The 18,332-nt window shown below is 41.8% G+C and overlaps 3 protein-coding genes across 24 annotated transcripts in view; all 3 read right to left on the reverse strand.

Annotated features, from left to right (window-relative positions):
- The window catches only part of csnk1g1 (casein kinase 1, gamma 1), a 29,239-nt gene extending 26,323 nt beyond the window's left edge, over positions 1–2,916 (reverse strand). For all 4 annotated transcript variants that reach the window (XM_069526046.1, XM_069526038.1, XM_069526043.1 and 1 more), the window contains exon 1: positions 2,693–2,916. The gene's annotated coding sequence lies outside the window, so the exon portion shown is untranslated. The remainder of the gene's footprint in view (positions 1–2,692) is intronic.
- Positions 2,917–3,367: 451 nt separating this feature from the next.
- On the reverse strand, positions 3,368–10,141 carry LOC109637309 (sorting nexin-1). The gene is made up of 15 exons (XM_020099578.2): positions 9,975–10,141; positions 8,664–8,811; positions 8,000–8,133; positions 7,853–7,919; positions 7,635–7,678; positions 7,359–7,500; positions 7,198–7,276; positions 6,965–7,040; positions 6,688–6,801; positions 6,254–6,347; positions 5,928–6,133; positions 5,437–5,580; positions 4,983–5,063; positions 4,756–4,827; positions 3,368–4,530 (listed from the first exon to the last, which is right to left on the reverse strand). The coding sequence occupies exons 1-15, from the start codon at positions 10,092–10,094 to the stop codon at positions 4,480–4,482; spliced, it is 1,572 nt and encodes a 523-aa protein (XP_019955137.2). The 5' UTR covers positions 10,095–10,141; the 3' UTR covers positions 3,368–4,479.
- Positions 10,142–11,385: 1,244 nt separating this feature from the next.
- Positions 11,386–18,332, reverse strand: part of neo1a (neogenin 1a) — a 154,041-nt gene continuing 147,094 nt past the window's right edge. For 5 of the 19 annotated variants that reach the window (XM_069526102.1, XM_069526111.1, XM_020099505.2 and 2 more), the window contains 8 exons: positions 18,231–18,299; positions 17,117–17,255; positions 16,742–16,986; positions 16,128–16,220; positions 15,526–15,696; positions 14,526–14,813; positions 14,233–14,369; positions 13,451–13,675 (listed from right to left, as the gene is read on the reverse strand). In XM_069526102.1, coding sequence (XP_069382203.1) covers positions 13,523–13,675; positions 14,233–14,369; positions 14,526–14,813; positions 15,526–15,696; positions 16,128–16,220; positions 16,742–16,986; positions 17,117–17,255; positions 18,231–18,299 — 1,295 coding nt within the window. In that variant the 3' untranslated portion in view covers positions 13,451–13,522. Of the gene's footprint in view, positions 13,809–14,232; positions 14,370–14,525; positions 14,814–15,525; positions 15,697–16,127; positions 16,221–16,741; positions 16,987–17,116; positions 17,256–18,230; positions 18,300–18,332 lie in introns of all 19 variants that reach the window. The other 14 variants (XM_069526127.1, XM_069526098.1, XM_069526145.1 and 11 more) reach the window with 10 other exon arrangements.

The following is an 18,332-nucleotide window of genomic DNA, read 5'->3' on the forward strand; positions in this document are numbered from 1 at the left end:
GAACCAGACAATATGAAACAGCCCTGAGTCATGTCCAGAGTTGAACTAGAGTTTGTCTTTCACACGTCTGCACAATGCAGCAGGTTCTCTGCACAGACGTTTTCACATATTCAGGCCAGAGACAGGAAGTGATGTATTAACTCCGCTGCTGAAATCACGTGATCATGTTTACAGCAACTGACAACAACATCAGCTCTTATCACCACAAACTCTTTTGACACCTTTGTCAGTGTCTTCTACGTGTATGACACTGTTTTTTCACCACGAGATATTTGTTTTCTTTTTCGTTTTAATTTTAGCCTGCTAGAAGCGTCATCAGCCCCCCCACTTGATTGCAGTGAATCCAGCAGTGGGACCGCCCCCTGAAAGTCTGCAGATAATCCAGAACCTCTTACTTGGACATTTCCATTCATACGTGCACCTCCTCTGGAGAAAATACAGAGGCTCTGTGGAGTTCAATACATGTCTGAAAGTGATGATTCTAGATTCCTACCATAACTTTTCATAAGAAAATTTAAATTTCACATAGTTAGAGGGATTATCTTATCAAACATCACTCTGTCTGAAACTACACAGAAACTTCTCTTCAGTGACGATATCCCACTGCTTTCACCTTTGAATTAAGTATAATTTGCATGAACAGAAAATATGTCATATTAATAAAGATACCACCAAAATCCAGTCGTTATAACTACGGACATCTTCTTATGTTGATCTCACACCTGTGTCCTGTGACTATGCATCAGACTTGTTTTAGTTTCTCGTCGAACTGACATGATGATGCAGGGATTTCGTGTTTAGAAAATAAATAATAAAGCTACAACGATGATATTTGTTTTACCATTCAAGTGAAATGTGGAAAACAGACAAACACGACTGTTGACTGTCTAATCACAAGCTCCCGACCATAGCAGAAACACTGAAAACAAAAAAAGTTGAAAAAAAAAATGTACGGTTGATTATACTTGTGATGAAAACGAACCATTTAAAGAGCGTAGAAAAGTAGCTGAAGTGGGTTAATAGCTAGTTTCAAAATCCAGCACCATTCACTGGTGCACTTCCTTCAGTAACACGCTGAGGTGGCGATGAAAACGTGCCCGTCAACAAGCCTGGAGAAAAGCTTCTATCTGATTAGCACCTATGAAAAATTACTAAACCGCTGCCATCTTTTCATTTATACAGAAAAATAAAGGTTCTGAGTGGAGTGATTAACCTTCAGTGGAAAGATCAGCCTGAGAGGGGGGCCTGCCAACAGTGCAGACTCCTACTGTGGCAGTGCCAGCTAACAGCTGCCTCTCTCCTTAAAGGCCCCACTTAGAAACTACAACTGCTGACAATTTGGATTATTTATATATATATATATATATATATATATATATATATATACACATATTCCTTCTCTATCAACTCATACAGAAGCATGCCTGCCTTGATGTGTGGACCCACATCCACATCAATGGCCTCATATTTCAAAAAGCGCTTGATCTAAAAACAAATCTCACCAATACTGCACCATCAGCAGATATCTTCCATGTTGTAAAGACAACTTCCAGCTTACGTGAGCTTCACTAAAGCGCTCTACGTTATGTCGTGATTAAGTGCACAGGCAGCATGTTGAAGGACGAGCCTTTGACCCCAACTAGATCATTCTTGGCTAAAATCTGCAACGATTACAACTTCAGCTTTTTGTTTACATGTGATTTTTTTTTTTTTTTTTTACACTTGAGGTTTGTAAATACAGATTTGTGTCTGGGTGGCATTTGGTGAAGTGTTTTACTTTATGGAGACCTTAAGAACAACAGCATTAGCCGGATATACTTTCGACCAAGCCTTTCTTTCCCACAGTGTGACTTCTTAGTCCACGTTGTCCCTGCTTTGGCCCAGTGTCCATCCAGGAACATTTACATCTACACAACTTTATAAATGCAAAGCTTGTTTCTTGTTGATTCCCAACAGGAAATCTTCCACCTCATCATTTGAACGTGGGGGGAGAAAAAAAAAGGGGGGATTTACAACGAACATAAACAGTGGACACCATGTGCCATTTACTACAATAATCAAACTAGCTCCAGCTAAATGCTGTGACCGGGCTGCTGAGGGGCCTCGGTGATGTTTGCCAGTGTGATATCCTGTGTCTGTCTCTCTGTGTGTGTGTGCATCCACAGCCCAGCACAGGGGAGCAGGAGAAACAACCGCACCACATACGTGAGGGTGTTCAGGGGGCAGCTGGTATAAAGATGATCGATCCCTCGCACACAGGCCTCCGGCTCAATCAAAACAAGGGAGGCGAGCTGGCAGCTCCACGCCGATGTTTCACGGACAAAGCCAGGCTGACATTACACATCGACCAGACAGCGAACTAGCCCGGGTTAGCCTACACAACACACTCCTGGTGGAGCTAACGTTAGCCAAACATTGCTTAGCCACAGCGGCTGGTTTAGCTTTTCTTTTTTTCTTTTTTTAAACCGTCCAGCGGAAAAATCACGATACAGACCGTGGAGACGGTGAGTGGACACAACAGCCGGGCTCGCAGCTCGGTGGTGCCGCCTCGGTTTTACCGATGGGTCGGTGACAGCTGCCCCGAGCGGCAACAAGGAAATTAGCCCCTTTAGCAACGGGAGATATGAGCTAACAGCCTCCGATCGAATGTAGCCGTGGTCCAGCGAGAGAAGCCGGAACACGGCGGGCTCACCTCGGCTGCGATGACTCCAGACCACCCGGGTATCTCGTCCCTCCGCGTGGACACGGACGCCCGGAGCCGAGCGGGAGGTGTTTTTTTTTTTTTGTCGGTGTTGACTTGTGGTGAAGTCGCGTTTCACGCTAGCGGCGGAGCGTCGCTAGCTGCTCTCTCCATTCTTCGCTTGTTCGTCCGCCTTCGCTGCCCGAGGAGGGTTCGAACACACCGGATGTAGAAACGCGGCACCGCCCGCCTCACCGCGCTCACTTCCAGGTCAGGCTGGTGCGGGGATGATTATTCAACAAACCTTTCTGCATCAGAGAAAACAGCTTCACCTCATTGATGCTCTTTAATTATTAGGAGCCACTTAACTTTGATTATTTTATTTATTTCATTCATTTATTTTGTTCTATTTATTTCATTTTTTTCTATTTATATCATTTCATTTTATTTTATATATCCTTGTGTCTGTATTGAAGTAATACAGCTGTCTCCATAATGTGTTATGTCTATATATAAAATACAATGATGGTAAAATAGTTTAGTTAAAGCCAGTTGTGAATAAAAGAAGAAGAAGAGTTGAGAATAAATACTTCAAGAAGTTCCAATGAAATTTTAAGTCACGCTTAATTGTCAAAATATTATATCTGATTGCAAAAGCACAAATACACAAAAACAACAATGCCCAAAGCTTATCCAATCATATTTTATTTTGTACATCTACCTGTTTAATATTTCCAGGAAAATGTGTGTGCTAATGCGAAGTGGTTACAAAAATAAAGCACATTCTTACAGAAATATGACATGACAGAGAAACTACACTTACAAATGCTGAATAAGAAAATAAGGGCCTGTAGTCACTTGAATGTCAGTGCCTTTCTGTCATGGTTGAACAAATTTATCAAAAAAAAGTATGGTTACAAACGATTTCTGACAGAGTTTGTATGATTTGATTCAAGTACTGTACATGTGTACATACATGTTGAGAGTCATTTACACCGGCAGTAAACAATCTCTGCAGTGGTTTAAAATGAATTCCTCTGGGCCTCAATCTCTGACACAAAAGAATCTGAGTACTTTAAACGGTTTATGGAAGAAACAGATTAATATAATAAACATGATTCTATAAAATACAGAAACAGTGTGATTGCATTCTCCTGCATTAACCTGCACTCACTGGAACCTTCCATTTCCTTTATCGTTACAGAACAATTTAGATAAGCCTGTAACCTCGACCCCTTTGAGTTTGAATATGATTTCTATGATCTAATATGTTTGATACACTGCAACAATGTGCTAACACTGCTGGTAAATGACCTCAGTCATCAATAGTGGTATTTCATTAGAGAAAAAAAAGTAAAACAAACAGCTTTTCCAACTGTACAATACATTTTAGTGCATCGAAATCCGACATGCGTCCATCAACGTAAGCTGTTATAGACTGGAATGATTTGCATATGTCTACCTTCTAATGTAAACTATAGACAATGTTAATCTAGGGCAGTACCTCAGTGTTAAAGCATGTTACCTCAGGGTATAAGCATGTTTTTTTTAGTTTAGTTTTTTTTACATATACTACAGCCAGGTAACCTTCCTGCTATATACCATCTTTAATTCAAGGACATAAACAGAGAAAAGAAAATCTTAATGTAAATAGGGCAGCTTTATATATCAACTAAACAGACAAGAAAAAAATGGATGGATGTATGTTGTGTGTTTCAAAATTGTCCTCTCACTTTCTGGTCAAGAGGTAAAGTGTTTAAAAAAAAAGGCATTTAAGGTCTTTAAAAAGTCTCTCTTCATTAAGCGATCGCCTTTGCCTCAGGCAGGAACGCCTCCCAAAACTTAATTAGCTGCAACAAAAGACAAGAATAAAAAGCCAGTTAAAATGTGTTGTGATTAGACATTCAATACATTTCAATAAATACTAATATATAATATATAACCAATATCTAATCACCATTAAAACAGCAATAATGATAATGATTATAATTGTTAAACATCAGACTATAAGGATCCTTTAGTACCAAAGTACAGAGTAAATTACATACATGATGAATATATAAATAAATGATTACCCGATGTTGAGACTGCAGCATTGCCTCCAAATATCGGACTATCTGGCTCTTGAAATCCTTTGCTTTTTCTTTCTGAAAAGATGAAAGTTTTGTTAAACCTTTAACTCTCTGCCCAAGAAAAAAAAAGTTGTGGGAATTACTAGAGAAAAGAGATCAAAACTCCAATAGTAAGAATAACTTTAACTTGTAAGACCAAAGGATTCAAACATTGCTGTTTGTCAACCTACCTCAAACCTGAGAACCTCCTTGCGTACTGTCATGCCAATCCTGTCAAAGTCTCTCTCGTACTGAGTGACCCTCGACTCCCACTGAAGACATGAGGAGGAAAACACACCAGGGTTACAGACACATGTTACACAGCCTGACGTCCTTATCTAAAAACACAGCAATGCATCTAATCTGAAAACGTGAAGAAAACAATCTCAGTCAAAATACAACAGGTACGCAGATGCTTGAACATGCTCCACTTGTGTAGAGTGGCCAGTTATTATTATTATGGTCATGAAAAAGTCCAATACTCCCCTCACATGACTTTACACTTTTTTTACTGTCTGTAACTCCCCAGACAAACTTGTATGATAAGGTGCTCTGCTGTATTTGACATTTAAAACAATGCCAATGCTTTTGTCAACGTAAGGGCCTTTGAGATTTGGGTGAGTCCATATTTAGTACGTTTGTTACCTCAGTGATATCTTCTTTGGCCTGCTGCAGCTTGTCAGGCTTGTTGGCCCACAGCAGCTTAGCCTCAGCCTCTCTCTTCTTCTGAAGCGTGCTCTGAGCCTCCTGCCATTTTTGCCACGCCCGTATTCGCTGGTCAAAACAGCCCTGAGGTAATGCAAAATTGCAGAAATTAGTTTTAGCTTAAAACACTGAAAACTTGCTTAACTGCCACTTAATGCTACTCCTCAGTATTTAAAGAAAAATACAGATCACTCTGTCAGGTTATCCTGATCCTTTTTTCTACATTTTGATATTTCATACATAAATATCAATGCTATGATTTGGGTTCATAAGATGATGGTGATTAAAAACATTGAATATTTTGTGTAATGCTGCTGGTATTTGGAAGGATTCACCCTTTATTTTTCCAGCCCTTGCTGTTTCTAAAAAATATTGATATTATCCTTGCTTCTTGTTTTTGTCTGTCTAACATTCAGCAGCTGTCAGCTTACCCGCACTGTACCCAGCAGGCGGATGTAGTCGGCCAGCAGCTCAGCAAAGATGAAGAAGTCACTGGCTGCCTGCTCCTGATGCAGCTGCTCCATCTTGTCCTCCACCTCTGCCAGCTGGGACAGGGCCCGGGACAGGGCTGTGTTGTCCTCAGAGTTCCCCAGCATGGCCATACTTTTGGCGAATACTGCCGTGTTCCCACACAGCTCTGGTGTTGAGGGAGGAAACAAAAAATATGTTCAGTGTCCTTGTTTCACCCTAAAATACACTCGCAGCACTTTACAAAAAAATGGACAAAGACGTTTCAAAAAGGGCAGAAGCAGCTCACCCTTCCTGTGATTGACCAGGGAGTCGACCACGGCATGAAGCTTCCTCAACTGCTGCTCCTCATTCTCCACCTCCTGGAACTTGTCCTCAAACCACTGAGACACGCAGCATAAAGAAAAGAGTATAAAAGAAAGAAAACAACATAATCATATCTACAATAGCAGGCCTGTTTTATTCTACATATATTTAAAGTACGGCTGTTACAATACCACCATATACTGTGATTAAAATATAATAATCACACTGTTATCTTTCCAAAATTTGTATGATTTCAATTCATACAATAACAGTCCTTTTTTATTTGCCTCAATATTCTTCTAAACAGAAACAATTATATTCATAAGTATTGACATTAAGGTACCTAACAATTCCCTTTATGAACAGTACTTTGTTATAAAACAAAAACTGTCAAACACTTCATCCAGAGACTCTTACAGTGTCGGACTCATTCATCTTGATGGTCATCTTGTTGACAGCATCTGATGCCTTGCTGATCATTTTGAGGAACCCGGCTCCACTCAGCGCCTGGGTGCTCACAGCCCTGGGAAGCTGAAAACACACACCAACACACATATAGCATCTGACAGATTTTGGCAATATGTCAAGAAGTTTTTTTAGCATTCCTTCTCAAGATGTTGGAGATTTTAGTCAATTAGTGATGAAGTCATTGTCCAACATCTAACAAGTCTTTTTATATAATTAAAATACACACATCTTCTCTCTCCAAGAATGCACGGACATCAGGGTCTTGTATTAACGATGGGTGACAGACGATTCTCTGAAGATATCTGTAAGAAACATAGTGGTGGTAATTTAAAGTTAATCAAAAGTGCCTCAAAATGAGCACACAAAATATTCACATAAAAACAACAGGCCTGGCCTTGGAGGGAACATTAACACATTTAAACTTTGATCAAAGGACGGTGTGAATGATCAGATCCTTACCTCTCTAGAGCTGCTCTTCTTCTCTCCACAAACTCCACTGACGACGGATCATCCATTCCCACCTTCACCTTGGTCATTCCTGTTGGTGGAAATTACCGTCACCAAAAAGACAAAAAAGGTGCAAAACATGTCGATAGTAACGAAAAATTCATTGTGCGCACCTACAACACTTTTCTCAGGTGGTGGTGGAATGATGCAACCATGGTGCGACTGCTTAACTGACAGCTTTTCATAAAGACCCAGGAAGTCACTAAATCGCCTCCTCACAGAGAAGGTTTTGCTACTGAACATGGCCAAGGATGTCTGATGAAAGACAAAGGGCAAAGAGTATTCAGATAAAATAAGACATAGAAACACAAGTGAAAATGTTTACATATTAGCAGTTGTGGGAGTTATGTGAAATTAATAAATGCATCAACACAAGCTTGACTACGCACCCTAGTGGACACTTTGTAGGCCACATACGCATTCATGCCATCCCCTAGAACAGAACATCAGACATTGACAATGAGGATTGATAAGATTTTGGTGATGCACTTACAGAATTTAGAGAATTTATATCATAGACCATGTTTTCCAAATGATGTCTGAACAAAGTCAAAGTTCAGATAGTTGTATCATAATTTTGAGACAGTATGGAAAAAGAAGGACTAACCAACTTTCTCAGGGTTGGTGACAGCAACATCCAAATCAAAACTATCCTTCGCTTCTTCATCCTCGAGCTGCAATTAAAGAGAAGATTAGTGATATAATTCAAACTCTGTAAATACAACTCAAAGTGAGTTGTTCCTCTGGCCTGTACCTGCTCCAAGGAGGTGGCCTGCATGGGTGCAGGGCTCAGAGCAGCTGAGGGGGCAGGACGAGGGCCAGAGGAAGTGGAGAGTTCCTTCCTTCCAGAGCTACCAGACTTGTCTGTGCTCAGCTCCACGTGTGCATCTGGAGAAAGAAAAGCTTTTAGATTCATGTATGTTTCTCTTCATCCAAAAAGAAAAGGAAATCAGATGAGTGGCATGCGACAGTCAAGATCAAACACACTACACACAATTTCATACTGAAGAACCACATTCACTTTGTCCAGAAAAGTGTTCTGGTTACTGAATTATCCACTGTGGAAAATCCATGGTTTGCTTGTACATATCTAATGCATTACAGCTTAATAATTGATAAATATATAACTTGGGGTTAGATCTATCCATGGCTGTAGGGTATATAATGATACACGTAGCGGACACTTGTGTGAATCATGTTGAATGTTTTAAAACCTGCTCCGGGTCTTGACTGGTAAAATAAACAGGAATCCTGTGTGTGAAAATCTGTGGAATTCCCCTTTTAGATTTGTATTAAAACAGTGTAAGCATGACCTAGGCTCAAAATAAACCAGACTCTGAATTCTTTTAAGAACCTATAAATGCTGGAATGTTAAAAGTAGGAGGAATAGAAATTGTAGGTATAAATGGTTTCCTAACCAGCAAATAGGTCGTTGTCATCATCAGAGTGAACTCCGTTGGATTTGGTGTTTGTGTCGCTGGCCTGCTCTTCACTGAACAAATCCGGAGGCTCTTCACTGACACGGTCTGGCTGAGAAACCCCTCGACTCACAGCCACAGGGTTACTCTGCAGACAGGAAGGACACGAGTTTTGAACGAGCCACAGAAACACCACAGAGCGGCCCTGACATTAGATGAGCACTTAGTCAATCCTGTCTGCTGACTGTCACGACCTTTTAGAGACAGAGACAGTGGAATAAAGTAACTCAGTAGATTCGGCTGGGTGGTATGGTCGAAAATGACACCAAGAACAAATGTTGTCATTATTCAATGGGAAGTACTGTACATTTTACCACCCTACATTTTATCTCAGAGCTTCAGCGACTAGATTTTCATCAGGATTTTACTTAAATTTTGTAAAACACATTGTTGAAGTTACTCCTTGCCCCGTTCCAGATGACTATCAGTTGCCAGAAGGGAACTTTGCCTCTAAACCTCTCACATGGTTGCATTTAAATGAAAGAGCGTGACAGAACTCTGAAGATTAGACACAGATTTGTAATAGTAATGTAACGTAACAGAATTTATAATATTCTCCAGACCCATCGGATTTATCTTGTGACCCTTGAGGGACCCCAGTTCGAAGGTTAGGGCCACTTCACTATACTTACGTATAAAAAGGTTAAAAGCAGCTGCACCTCCAGCAGCTACAACAGGAAAATAACACCTAAACAATTCATAATATAATGATGCGTCAATAACAGGGGACATGCTGTTGATATGTACACATATATGCTTTCCCTTGTACAGTGACAGTAAGTGCTTTCTTTTCGAATCTAGTCAGTTTGTTTAGTATCCAGGTCTTGGACTTGTGATGGAGTATTTCTACACACTGGGGATGTAAACACTGGGTCATGACAGCTGCAGGTTAGTTTCCTTATGTCAAATAAAAAAACCATAACCTGATATAAAAGCTGGAGATGCTCACATCAACACATTAACATCAAAACAGGCCCAAAGAGCTACGAGCAGAGCTCAAACTGAACAGCCTCAATCTCGAGCTGTTCACGGAAACGAACTTATCCTAAAATCCTCCAGAAACACCGGCTGCTCCGACATGACACCGGACATGTCTCTCCTCTGTCAGCGGGTGTTCGTGCCGCGGCGGCTCCGGGTCACAGCAGACAGAGAGGCGGGCTCCCCGGCTCCGAGTCCCCCGGTTCACTCACTGCACATCGAACCAGCACCACCACACGGGCTGTGACGAACATGGCCGAGCCGTGAACGTACGTTATTAACGAAGATGTCCTCTCCTTCGTCGCTGTCTCCGTCCGCCATGTCGGCGGCTCCGGCTTCTGGCTCCTTGGCTGCGGGGAGAGGAGGAGGACTCCGGTCTGAGCTGGCCGCCATACTGCCTGTTGTTGTAGAGGGGGGCTGACGTAAGCGGAAGTCGGAAGCTGGGGGGGGGGCAATCGGCTGCAGCGACTCCTTCAGGTGAGCGAGTGGTACTGCAGGCCAGACCCTCAGATGCAGCACAGACTGAAACATTTTATTTATTTTAATTCAATAAATCCTGATCTTTATTTGTATCTGCAACTAATTCATCTGCTCACAATTTACTTCAAATTGTAAATATATATATTGTCCATATATAAAACCCCTCATGTCAATCTACTCATAGAATTTTCACTCCATAATATTTTTATATTGTTTTCTAATTTCATTTTTTTAGTAATGCTTGCACAAACATGTCACCGTAAATTCCTTACATGTTTAAATCTACTTGACAATAAACTTTTTGCACTATTCCTTTTTGCACTACTCATATCCAATCTACTGTGTGTCGTTACTTCGTTCTCTGTTGTGTACTTACTGTGTGCCACTTGAGTACTTACTATGTTGTGCTACCTATATGTTTGTGTGTTGACTACAATAAAGCACATTTATGTACATTAGCCTAAGTAATACAGTGGAGATTTTAAATTTCAATTCAATCTGTTGATTAATGACTTTGCTTGCTTTATCTTTCTCCATCTTGTCCTTTTTTATACTTTTAATAGCATCTTGCAGTATTTCAGGAAAATTATAAAAACAACTAAAACATTTGAATAATGTTTTTAAGGTGAGTTTTATGGTTCAGTTATTTTAGTAAATTTAATAATGCAGGGATATCACATCTGACAGTGTCAACAATTTTTAAATGTGTTTCTGCTGGTTGAAGTAAAAACGAATTACTCTGCATTATTTATCCTCAGTCCAGTCGAGGGTCAGTGACAGCGGATGTAGCACATTGTACAGATTGTTGAAGCATATGAAGCATGCTGTAATTTGTATATGGGATATACAGCTCTACAGCTGTGGCTCAGAGCCGGTTGTCCTCTATCCAGAAGGTCAAGAGTTCGATCCTTTCCATGTCCTTAGGCAAGAAGCTCAAATTGCCCCTGACGGCTGTGTGACTGATGTGCGATGGACAAAATAATGCACATGGATGACAGAGTGAATGTCAGAACTGCACTGTAAAGTATTATGTTTGGTCATCAAGACTATAAAAGGGCTTCATAAACAGACCATTTAAAAGTTTGAATTTGACTGAGTGTCGTAAGCAGAGTAACTGTGTAGTTTGTAATGTAGACTATTAGAGTATCGCAACCTATTTCTGTTCAGTGACCTGATGATGTCTGATGAAAAGAAGACGAGCAGAATCATTTACTTTGTTAGTATTCATAATAGTTTGTATACACAATGTATAGGAGCACCAATAAAAAAACATCTTTTTTTCCAAACCTTTTTTTTCCAACATTTTTTAAAAAGCCACAGATCTTTTTTCTACAGAAAGCAAAGAAAGCTCTGTACATGAACAAGCAACAACAGAATTCCTCATGAGCCACAAAGTAAACAACCCGGCTGCTCAAATTCATATCATCTCTGAAGCAAATAAAAAATAAACATAAAAACAAGACCAGCTGCCTGCTGCTTACCTAGGACACTACGTTACACAAACAGCTTCTGATATTTAAAACACAAGATATGTAAGAAATGTACTTTTCAAAAATTGTGAAAAAGTGCAATACAGGTTCAACTGTTTACAACTCAATAGATTATTTCCCAAATGGAGTCCGGTCCTTTTTCTCCCCTCTTTGTTTTCAATCTTTTTTTTTCCCACCAACAAAACTTGTTCCTTGTTTGTATCCATAGTTAAAATCTCTTACAGTTATATTGACATTCATGATGATGCACATTAATGAGAAATATGGTATTCACAAAAAGTAGAGCAAATTACTATGATTGCAAATGACAAATTTCTTTGGGTAAGAGGGTGATGAAAAACTAGTTTCTTAGATGAACATTTTTTTTCCTTTTTACATTGGATTTGTGTATAGAACAAGCTTCTTTTTTTTCTTCATACAAAAACTACCATGTAAAAAAAAAAAAATCTGGGAGTCCCATTCAAAAGGCCAACATCTGTGCATCGTATTAGGTTCGTAAAACAACCAGGTCGTGGCATTGGATGATGGACAGCAGGGGGCAAAGCCAACAAACACACTTGGTTCAGCTGCACAGATGTCTGAAACCAAATATTGTCTTTTGGAAATGACACACACACACATCTGATCGAACATTTCGTATAAAAGATAACTGGTCTGATGCAGGAGATTGATTAAGCAGGTGCCATGTGATGTTTTTTTTAATGTGTTTTTAGGAGGGGTGGGGGTCAGTGCCCTGAGTCCTAGGTACCTCAGACCTGTGAGGAGAAACTGTCAAGTCCCACAGAGAGACGCAGAGGAGCGACATCTGCGGAGGGCCGAGTCGTCCCGACCCTCCGACACACAAACACGTTGGTAAGGCTTTTAAAACGGAGCTCCCACAACAAACAAAAGACTGAAAAAAAGGACATTTTAATGTACAAAGGGGGCAACACAATGCCAGAGGAGAATGTACTGTAGAAACACGTCAGGCTTCTCGCTCCTGTTGATATGAAAACTGAGCTTCAGGACTCATTTATAATCCCATTTTCATTCCAAATAATAATAATAATGATGATGAAACAATGGGAAACATCAAAAAGGATGAGGCAGTTTAAAAAACAAAAAAACAACATATGTACATGTTTATAAGGATATGTGTGTAAAAAAAATAATATAATAACATAGAAAATAATAGAAAGTCATGGCACAATATATGACACAAGGGGTAAAAACAAAATTTTTTATGAATAATGTCGGCTTGTAAAAGGAGGCTGATATCCAATGTTCACGTCACTGAAACGGCCCAATAGTTATACAAAATGCACAAAGAAAACACGGATCAAACAAACACTGTGTGTAGACTGCGCCGCATGAGCACCGACATCGAAACCAGCATATTTTTGGACTTTCTCCATTTCACTTGACACTGAATCAACCGTTTTCTCGCCGTGAGCGAGCGTTCGCCACAGAAAAACCTACCGTACGTATTTTTGCTGAGGAAAAAATTCACAATCTTCCGGTTGAAAGCGACCAATGTTTTTAGTGTTCATTGTCTCTGAGAATGGTTCTTCATAAAAAGATGAAGCTTCTCACTTTTTTCCCTCTCATGGCGATCTCCTGAGACTGAGCAATGTAAGCCAAAAAAAGTTTCTGAGTTTCAGTCTGGAGTTTTCTTTTCTCTGCAGGGGGGTGTGAGAGTTCTCTTGGGCACAAGAAGCCATTTTGTGTCCACCAGCCTCTGGCTCAAAAGGTTTGCGTTTGATTGCGTTTGTTTGACTTGAGAGTGTGTGTGTGTCTTTCTGTATGTTTGTGTGTGTGTGTGTGTGTAGATGACGGAGAGAGGTGTGTCTGTGTGTGTGTGTGCGTGCGTGCTCATGGCGCTGTGGTGATGGCGTTCAGGTCCTTCATCAGGCCCTCGAGGTGGGCCATCTCCTCGGTCAGCTCGTCGGGCTCGTAGTTCTGAGGGAGAGGAACAGGGTTACTGCGAGGGGCGGGAGAGGGGCAGGGGGGGAGGGAGGCAAGCACCTGGAGGCGGGGAGAGGGAGGAGAAGAGAGGGGAGGAGACGAGAGGAGGAGAGGGTCAGTCAGGGATCTTTCGCAGAGGGCAGGGGGAGTGGAATGGGTGGGGTGAGGCGAGCTGGGGGATGGATCAATGGGACTGAAGCGTCGTAAATGATGGAAAAACAAGAAGAGGCAGCAGACAAAAGCAAAAACATCCAGCACCCAAGAGAAAATGGTAAAAAATTAAAATCATTCCAGTTAAGGGTTTTTGTTAAGATCAGTTATTTGGAATTAAAATAAATGATCAAATGCAGCCGACAAAATAAAAAGAATGGTGAGATTGAAGTTGGAAAGAATAAAAAGAGAGAAAGAACAAATAGAAAATGTGGTTAAAACCAATGTGCAGTTGAAAGTAACCGTACAGTCCAGTGCCCAAAATAACTGACATGGATTTGGAAGGAATGTGTGATTGGAATATTTTTTTTTAAAAACAGGACTGAATAAATATTACAAATATTTACCACTCGGCCAAAAAACAGACTGCGTTGCTACAAACAGCCAGAGCGGGGCGCTATACTCACGCTGTCTACATCTTCCAACATCTTGCTGGTCTCTGGGACGTCAGGGGCATTGGGCACAGTGACCACCATCGGTGTTCGTGTCCTTCCAAGTGTTCCAATGGAGGCTGTTTTAACAACGTGGGGGTGAGTGGGCGGCCCTGTGAAATCAAAAATAGTCAGTGAACGCAACAAACACCTGCCTCATGAAATGAATTCTCCAAAGTGACATTGAGTCACATCAAATGTTTACGTCTACTGGTTAGACCACGAAACCAGTGTGTTTTCTACGTGCGAGTGTGTCTGTTTCTTCTCACCAGACTGAGCGAGCAGGGGCGTGCTGGGCAGGGCGGGCGACTCGTACGACGGGTGGCTGGTGGCTGGGATTGCTGGGACAGCAAAGCTCTTGAGCGGGTGGGCGTGGGCGTGCGGGTGGGCTGAGCGGTGCGGGGGCAGGTTGCTGGAGTAGCTGGGCTCCTCCTCTGTGGTGGTGGAGCCGTGGTAGCTGCCCTCAGGGTCAACCATGATCTCCGAGGGGCAGGAGACCTGGGAGGAGGCGGTGGCTGGAGGGAGGGGCTCCGAACTGGGGGTGTTCCTTACCGACTCTGGAGAGGGGACGCATGGGGGGAGACAATGAGCTGATGGGTTTTGCATTCATAAGCCAGAACTCCAACCTGCCTCATAAAGCCGCTGTACAGATTTAGTGTAACTGGGAAACGTCAGTTAGGGTTTGTGAAGTAGCTTCTGTCTTTCCTTTATACAAAACATTGAGCTCAGTCGACAATCAACTTATCGTTGAACTGTCAACATAATTCATAATTCATGAGCTGGTTTCTCCAATGTGAACATTAATAATCTTCATATTTGCACTGTTGTTTGAACAAATAAACAATTCCCATTGAACATTCAGGCTCTGGAAAATCACAGTAAAAATACAATTTGCTTACTTTGTGAAATAAGAACTCATAAATGCATTTATTATGTTATGATGTTAAATAAATAAATGAGAAAATCTAGTACATTTTCAGTATTTTTAACTTTCTGTTTACTTGACTACTATTTATTCTTAACTTTGGCATGTCTGGCTGTTCAGTTTATTTTATTTAAGTGAAAAAGTGGAGTTGAGCAGTAAGAATGAAACAATCATTAAAGTAGGCAGAGAGGTCAGAGAAGAGGGTTAGTTACACTCAAGAGGACCAAAATAGGAAAGTGAAAAAAGATGGCGGCTGAATGTGGATGAATGAGCCAATGACAAATTGATGAATGAGTCCTGTGCTGCCCTGCCACTCAGCCGTCCAGCAGGGGGCGGCGTCTCACCTGTAGAGTCCACCCTGTCTAGATGGGAGATGGGGGAAGCGCAGGCATGCGGACGTGAGTGGCCGCTACCCTGGTGGTAGAGGTAGCTCCGTGTCGGCGACGCCAGGCTGCCCATGTGATAATGGTGGTGATGGTTATCGAGGGAATGGATGGGGTGAGCACTAATCACAGCTGTGGATGGAAGTGGACATGGATACACACACACACACACACACACACACACACACACACACACACACACAGAAACAAAATGAGATGTTTAACTGGCTGTAATAATGATGAAGGAAGTGGAAGTATCAATGGTGAACACACACACACACATGCAGTTTTCTTCGATTTACACACTTAAATATTCTGCTTATATGTCGGCAAATTCATGAGGGAGGAAATTCAGAAAATGAAAATTTGTATGGGAAGCATGAAATAGACTTTGGCATTTGATTTGGCATAAAAATATTTTTAGAAATTGGCAATTTGTTAGAAATATCTCTGAGCTTTAATTTCAACATTTAAAGTCAATTTTCCAAATTGACCTTCATTATCCTGTTTGTCAGAAAAACACAGTCTCTCTCTCTCTCTCTCACACACACACGCACACTTACGCTGAGGTGGCTGCGCATCAAAAGGCATCATCATTTTAGGCCTCATCCCTCGTCGACCTGCTAGTGTTGACATGCTGTCCTCTGACTCGTGGCCTAAAAGGTACGATGGAAACCAGCCAATCAGAAAGAGCGGCTACTCTGCGTTGCTCAATTTTGTTTTTGTGAAATGATCCATCTACAGACCTCAGGGTCCTTAATTACATTTCTGTCAGTCACATTATGTTGTGAGCTAATTATATTGAGCGCTTCCACTGTACTTAGTTGCAGTGGTGACAGTTTGTGCTCGCAGCACTGCAATCATGACAAGTAATGGGCGCTGTGCGTATGAAAAGCATGAAATGTTTTGCATGATAATCAGAACAAACACAACAGGAAGGACAAGTGTTGACTTGTGAGACAAAAACATCCCAAATTCTCCCAGACTCCTCCTTTCACGCCCCTGGAATCAAACCCGAACACAATTCTTATGAAATCTTTTGAATGTAGTTTCCTGTTTTCCAGCTGAACTCCAGAGATCTGCTCAGAATTATGATGCACGGGAACTCAGAAGTGACATTTCACTTTGATCTCCTTCTCATACAATCAAATATTAATCCACCCCCTCCAAGACTGACCGCGGTAGGAGTTGCGCCTCTGCTGCAGGTGGGGGTTGCTGTCCAGGCCGCTGTCAGCAGGCGTGATGTCCTGCGAGGTGCGGGGGATGGGCGTCTCGGTCATGACTGGGTTGGGGTCTGGCGACTTGTCCATGGGTTTGAGTTCCAGCCTCTCGTGGTGAATCCAGAGATCGGGCGGCTTCAGGTCTTTGGCGTTTCCCTTGTACTTGTGGGAGCCGTTGGAGGACTTCGAGGCGGCTCGCTTTCTGCAGAGGAGAACGCAGAGGCAACGGTGAAAGACTGGCGGCGTTTACAGAGAGAGTGGCCATAGTACGAGGAAGAGGGGACACAGGAGTTGAGCTGTAGGTGAGTAAAGTTTGTGCCTGAGCGTCTTACTTTTTCTGGTGGGACGTGGTGCGTCGTGTGCACAGGAAGGCGCCAACCACCACCACTATGATGGTGAAGGCTCCCACTGAGATGATGATGATGATGACCACGATGTGATTCTCACTGTTGCTTCCCACCCCTGATTTACCTCAAGAGGAGAAAGATTAGATTAGACAAGTTGCTTTCATGAATACCTCTCTAGAGGGACCCCTGTGTGGAGGATCTGGCGACATCTAGCGGTGAGGCTGCAGATTGCGAGAAACTGAGTGAACCTCCCTTCACCCCTCTTTTTCCAGATGTGGAGGAGAACCTATGGTGGCCTCCAGGTAACATCAAAACAATTAAAGACTCGGGACCTAGTGTTTGACTCATTCTTAGCTAATTAGAACACAAGGGCTCTTAATTCATAATGAGTAAATACAAATGAAAACATAATTATGAATACTATGTTCTAAGTCTGCAAATTGAGCCCCCTAAATCCTACACCCTGGTTTAAAGCAGAGTCGGGCACCGGGTCGAAGAGCCAGGCATACAACCAAGTTATGTAATGGATACAAAATCTAATTTATATAAATTCTCAGGTAAAAATGAACTTATCGCGGTTTTTAAAATTAAAACTATGCCATATGCAGAATTTTTAAATCTCAATCAACTCATATGAAACCCAGTAAGCCACATGAATTTGTTTTTGTGTAAAAGACACTTTGACCACGTCACCTCTGCTCAGATACATGTCACTGCTGACGTTGAAGAAAACCTAGAAAACACGACTGTAGGAGCTGCGACAATTGATAGATACTTTTTTCTGAGAACACAACTCAGCCACCAAAACAGGAGGACAAGGCGTCCATAAAGCTTATGTTAATGGATGACTTGGAGATAATTGCAGGTAACGGGTTGGGTCTATTACGGAGTTTTGTGGGACGTGTGCAGGATCCTGGTTTAAAGACACTGGACAATTACTAACGACATCCAACTATCATGAAAATATGGAGCTAGAAATATGTCTAAATTGCAGATTTCAAAATGCAGTGTCAGAGAGAAGGAACGTCGTGTTCGTCTTTGCTGTAGAGTCTGACTGACAAACATGATATCTGACCAGGACAGTGGAGGAAAACCTTACCAACTGACGTCCCATGGTCTTGTGGGTCCTGGTTGCCTGGAGGCCCCTGCTTCGGTGGAAGATTGGAGGCTGATACAAAGAAAAAATGTTTTTATGGCCTCA

The sequence above is a fragment of the Paralichthys olivaceus genome, chromosome 1 (genome assembly GCF_024713975.1).
Source record: "Paralichthys olivaceus isolate ysfri-2021 chromosome 1, ASM2471397v2, whole genome shotgun sequence".
NCBI classification, from domain to species: domain Eukaryota; kingdom Metazoa; phylum Chordata; class Actinopteri; order Pleuronectiformes; family Paralichthyidae; genus Paralichthys; species Paralichthys olivaceus.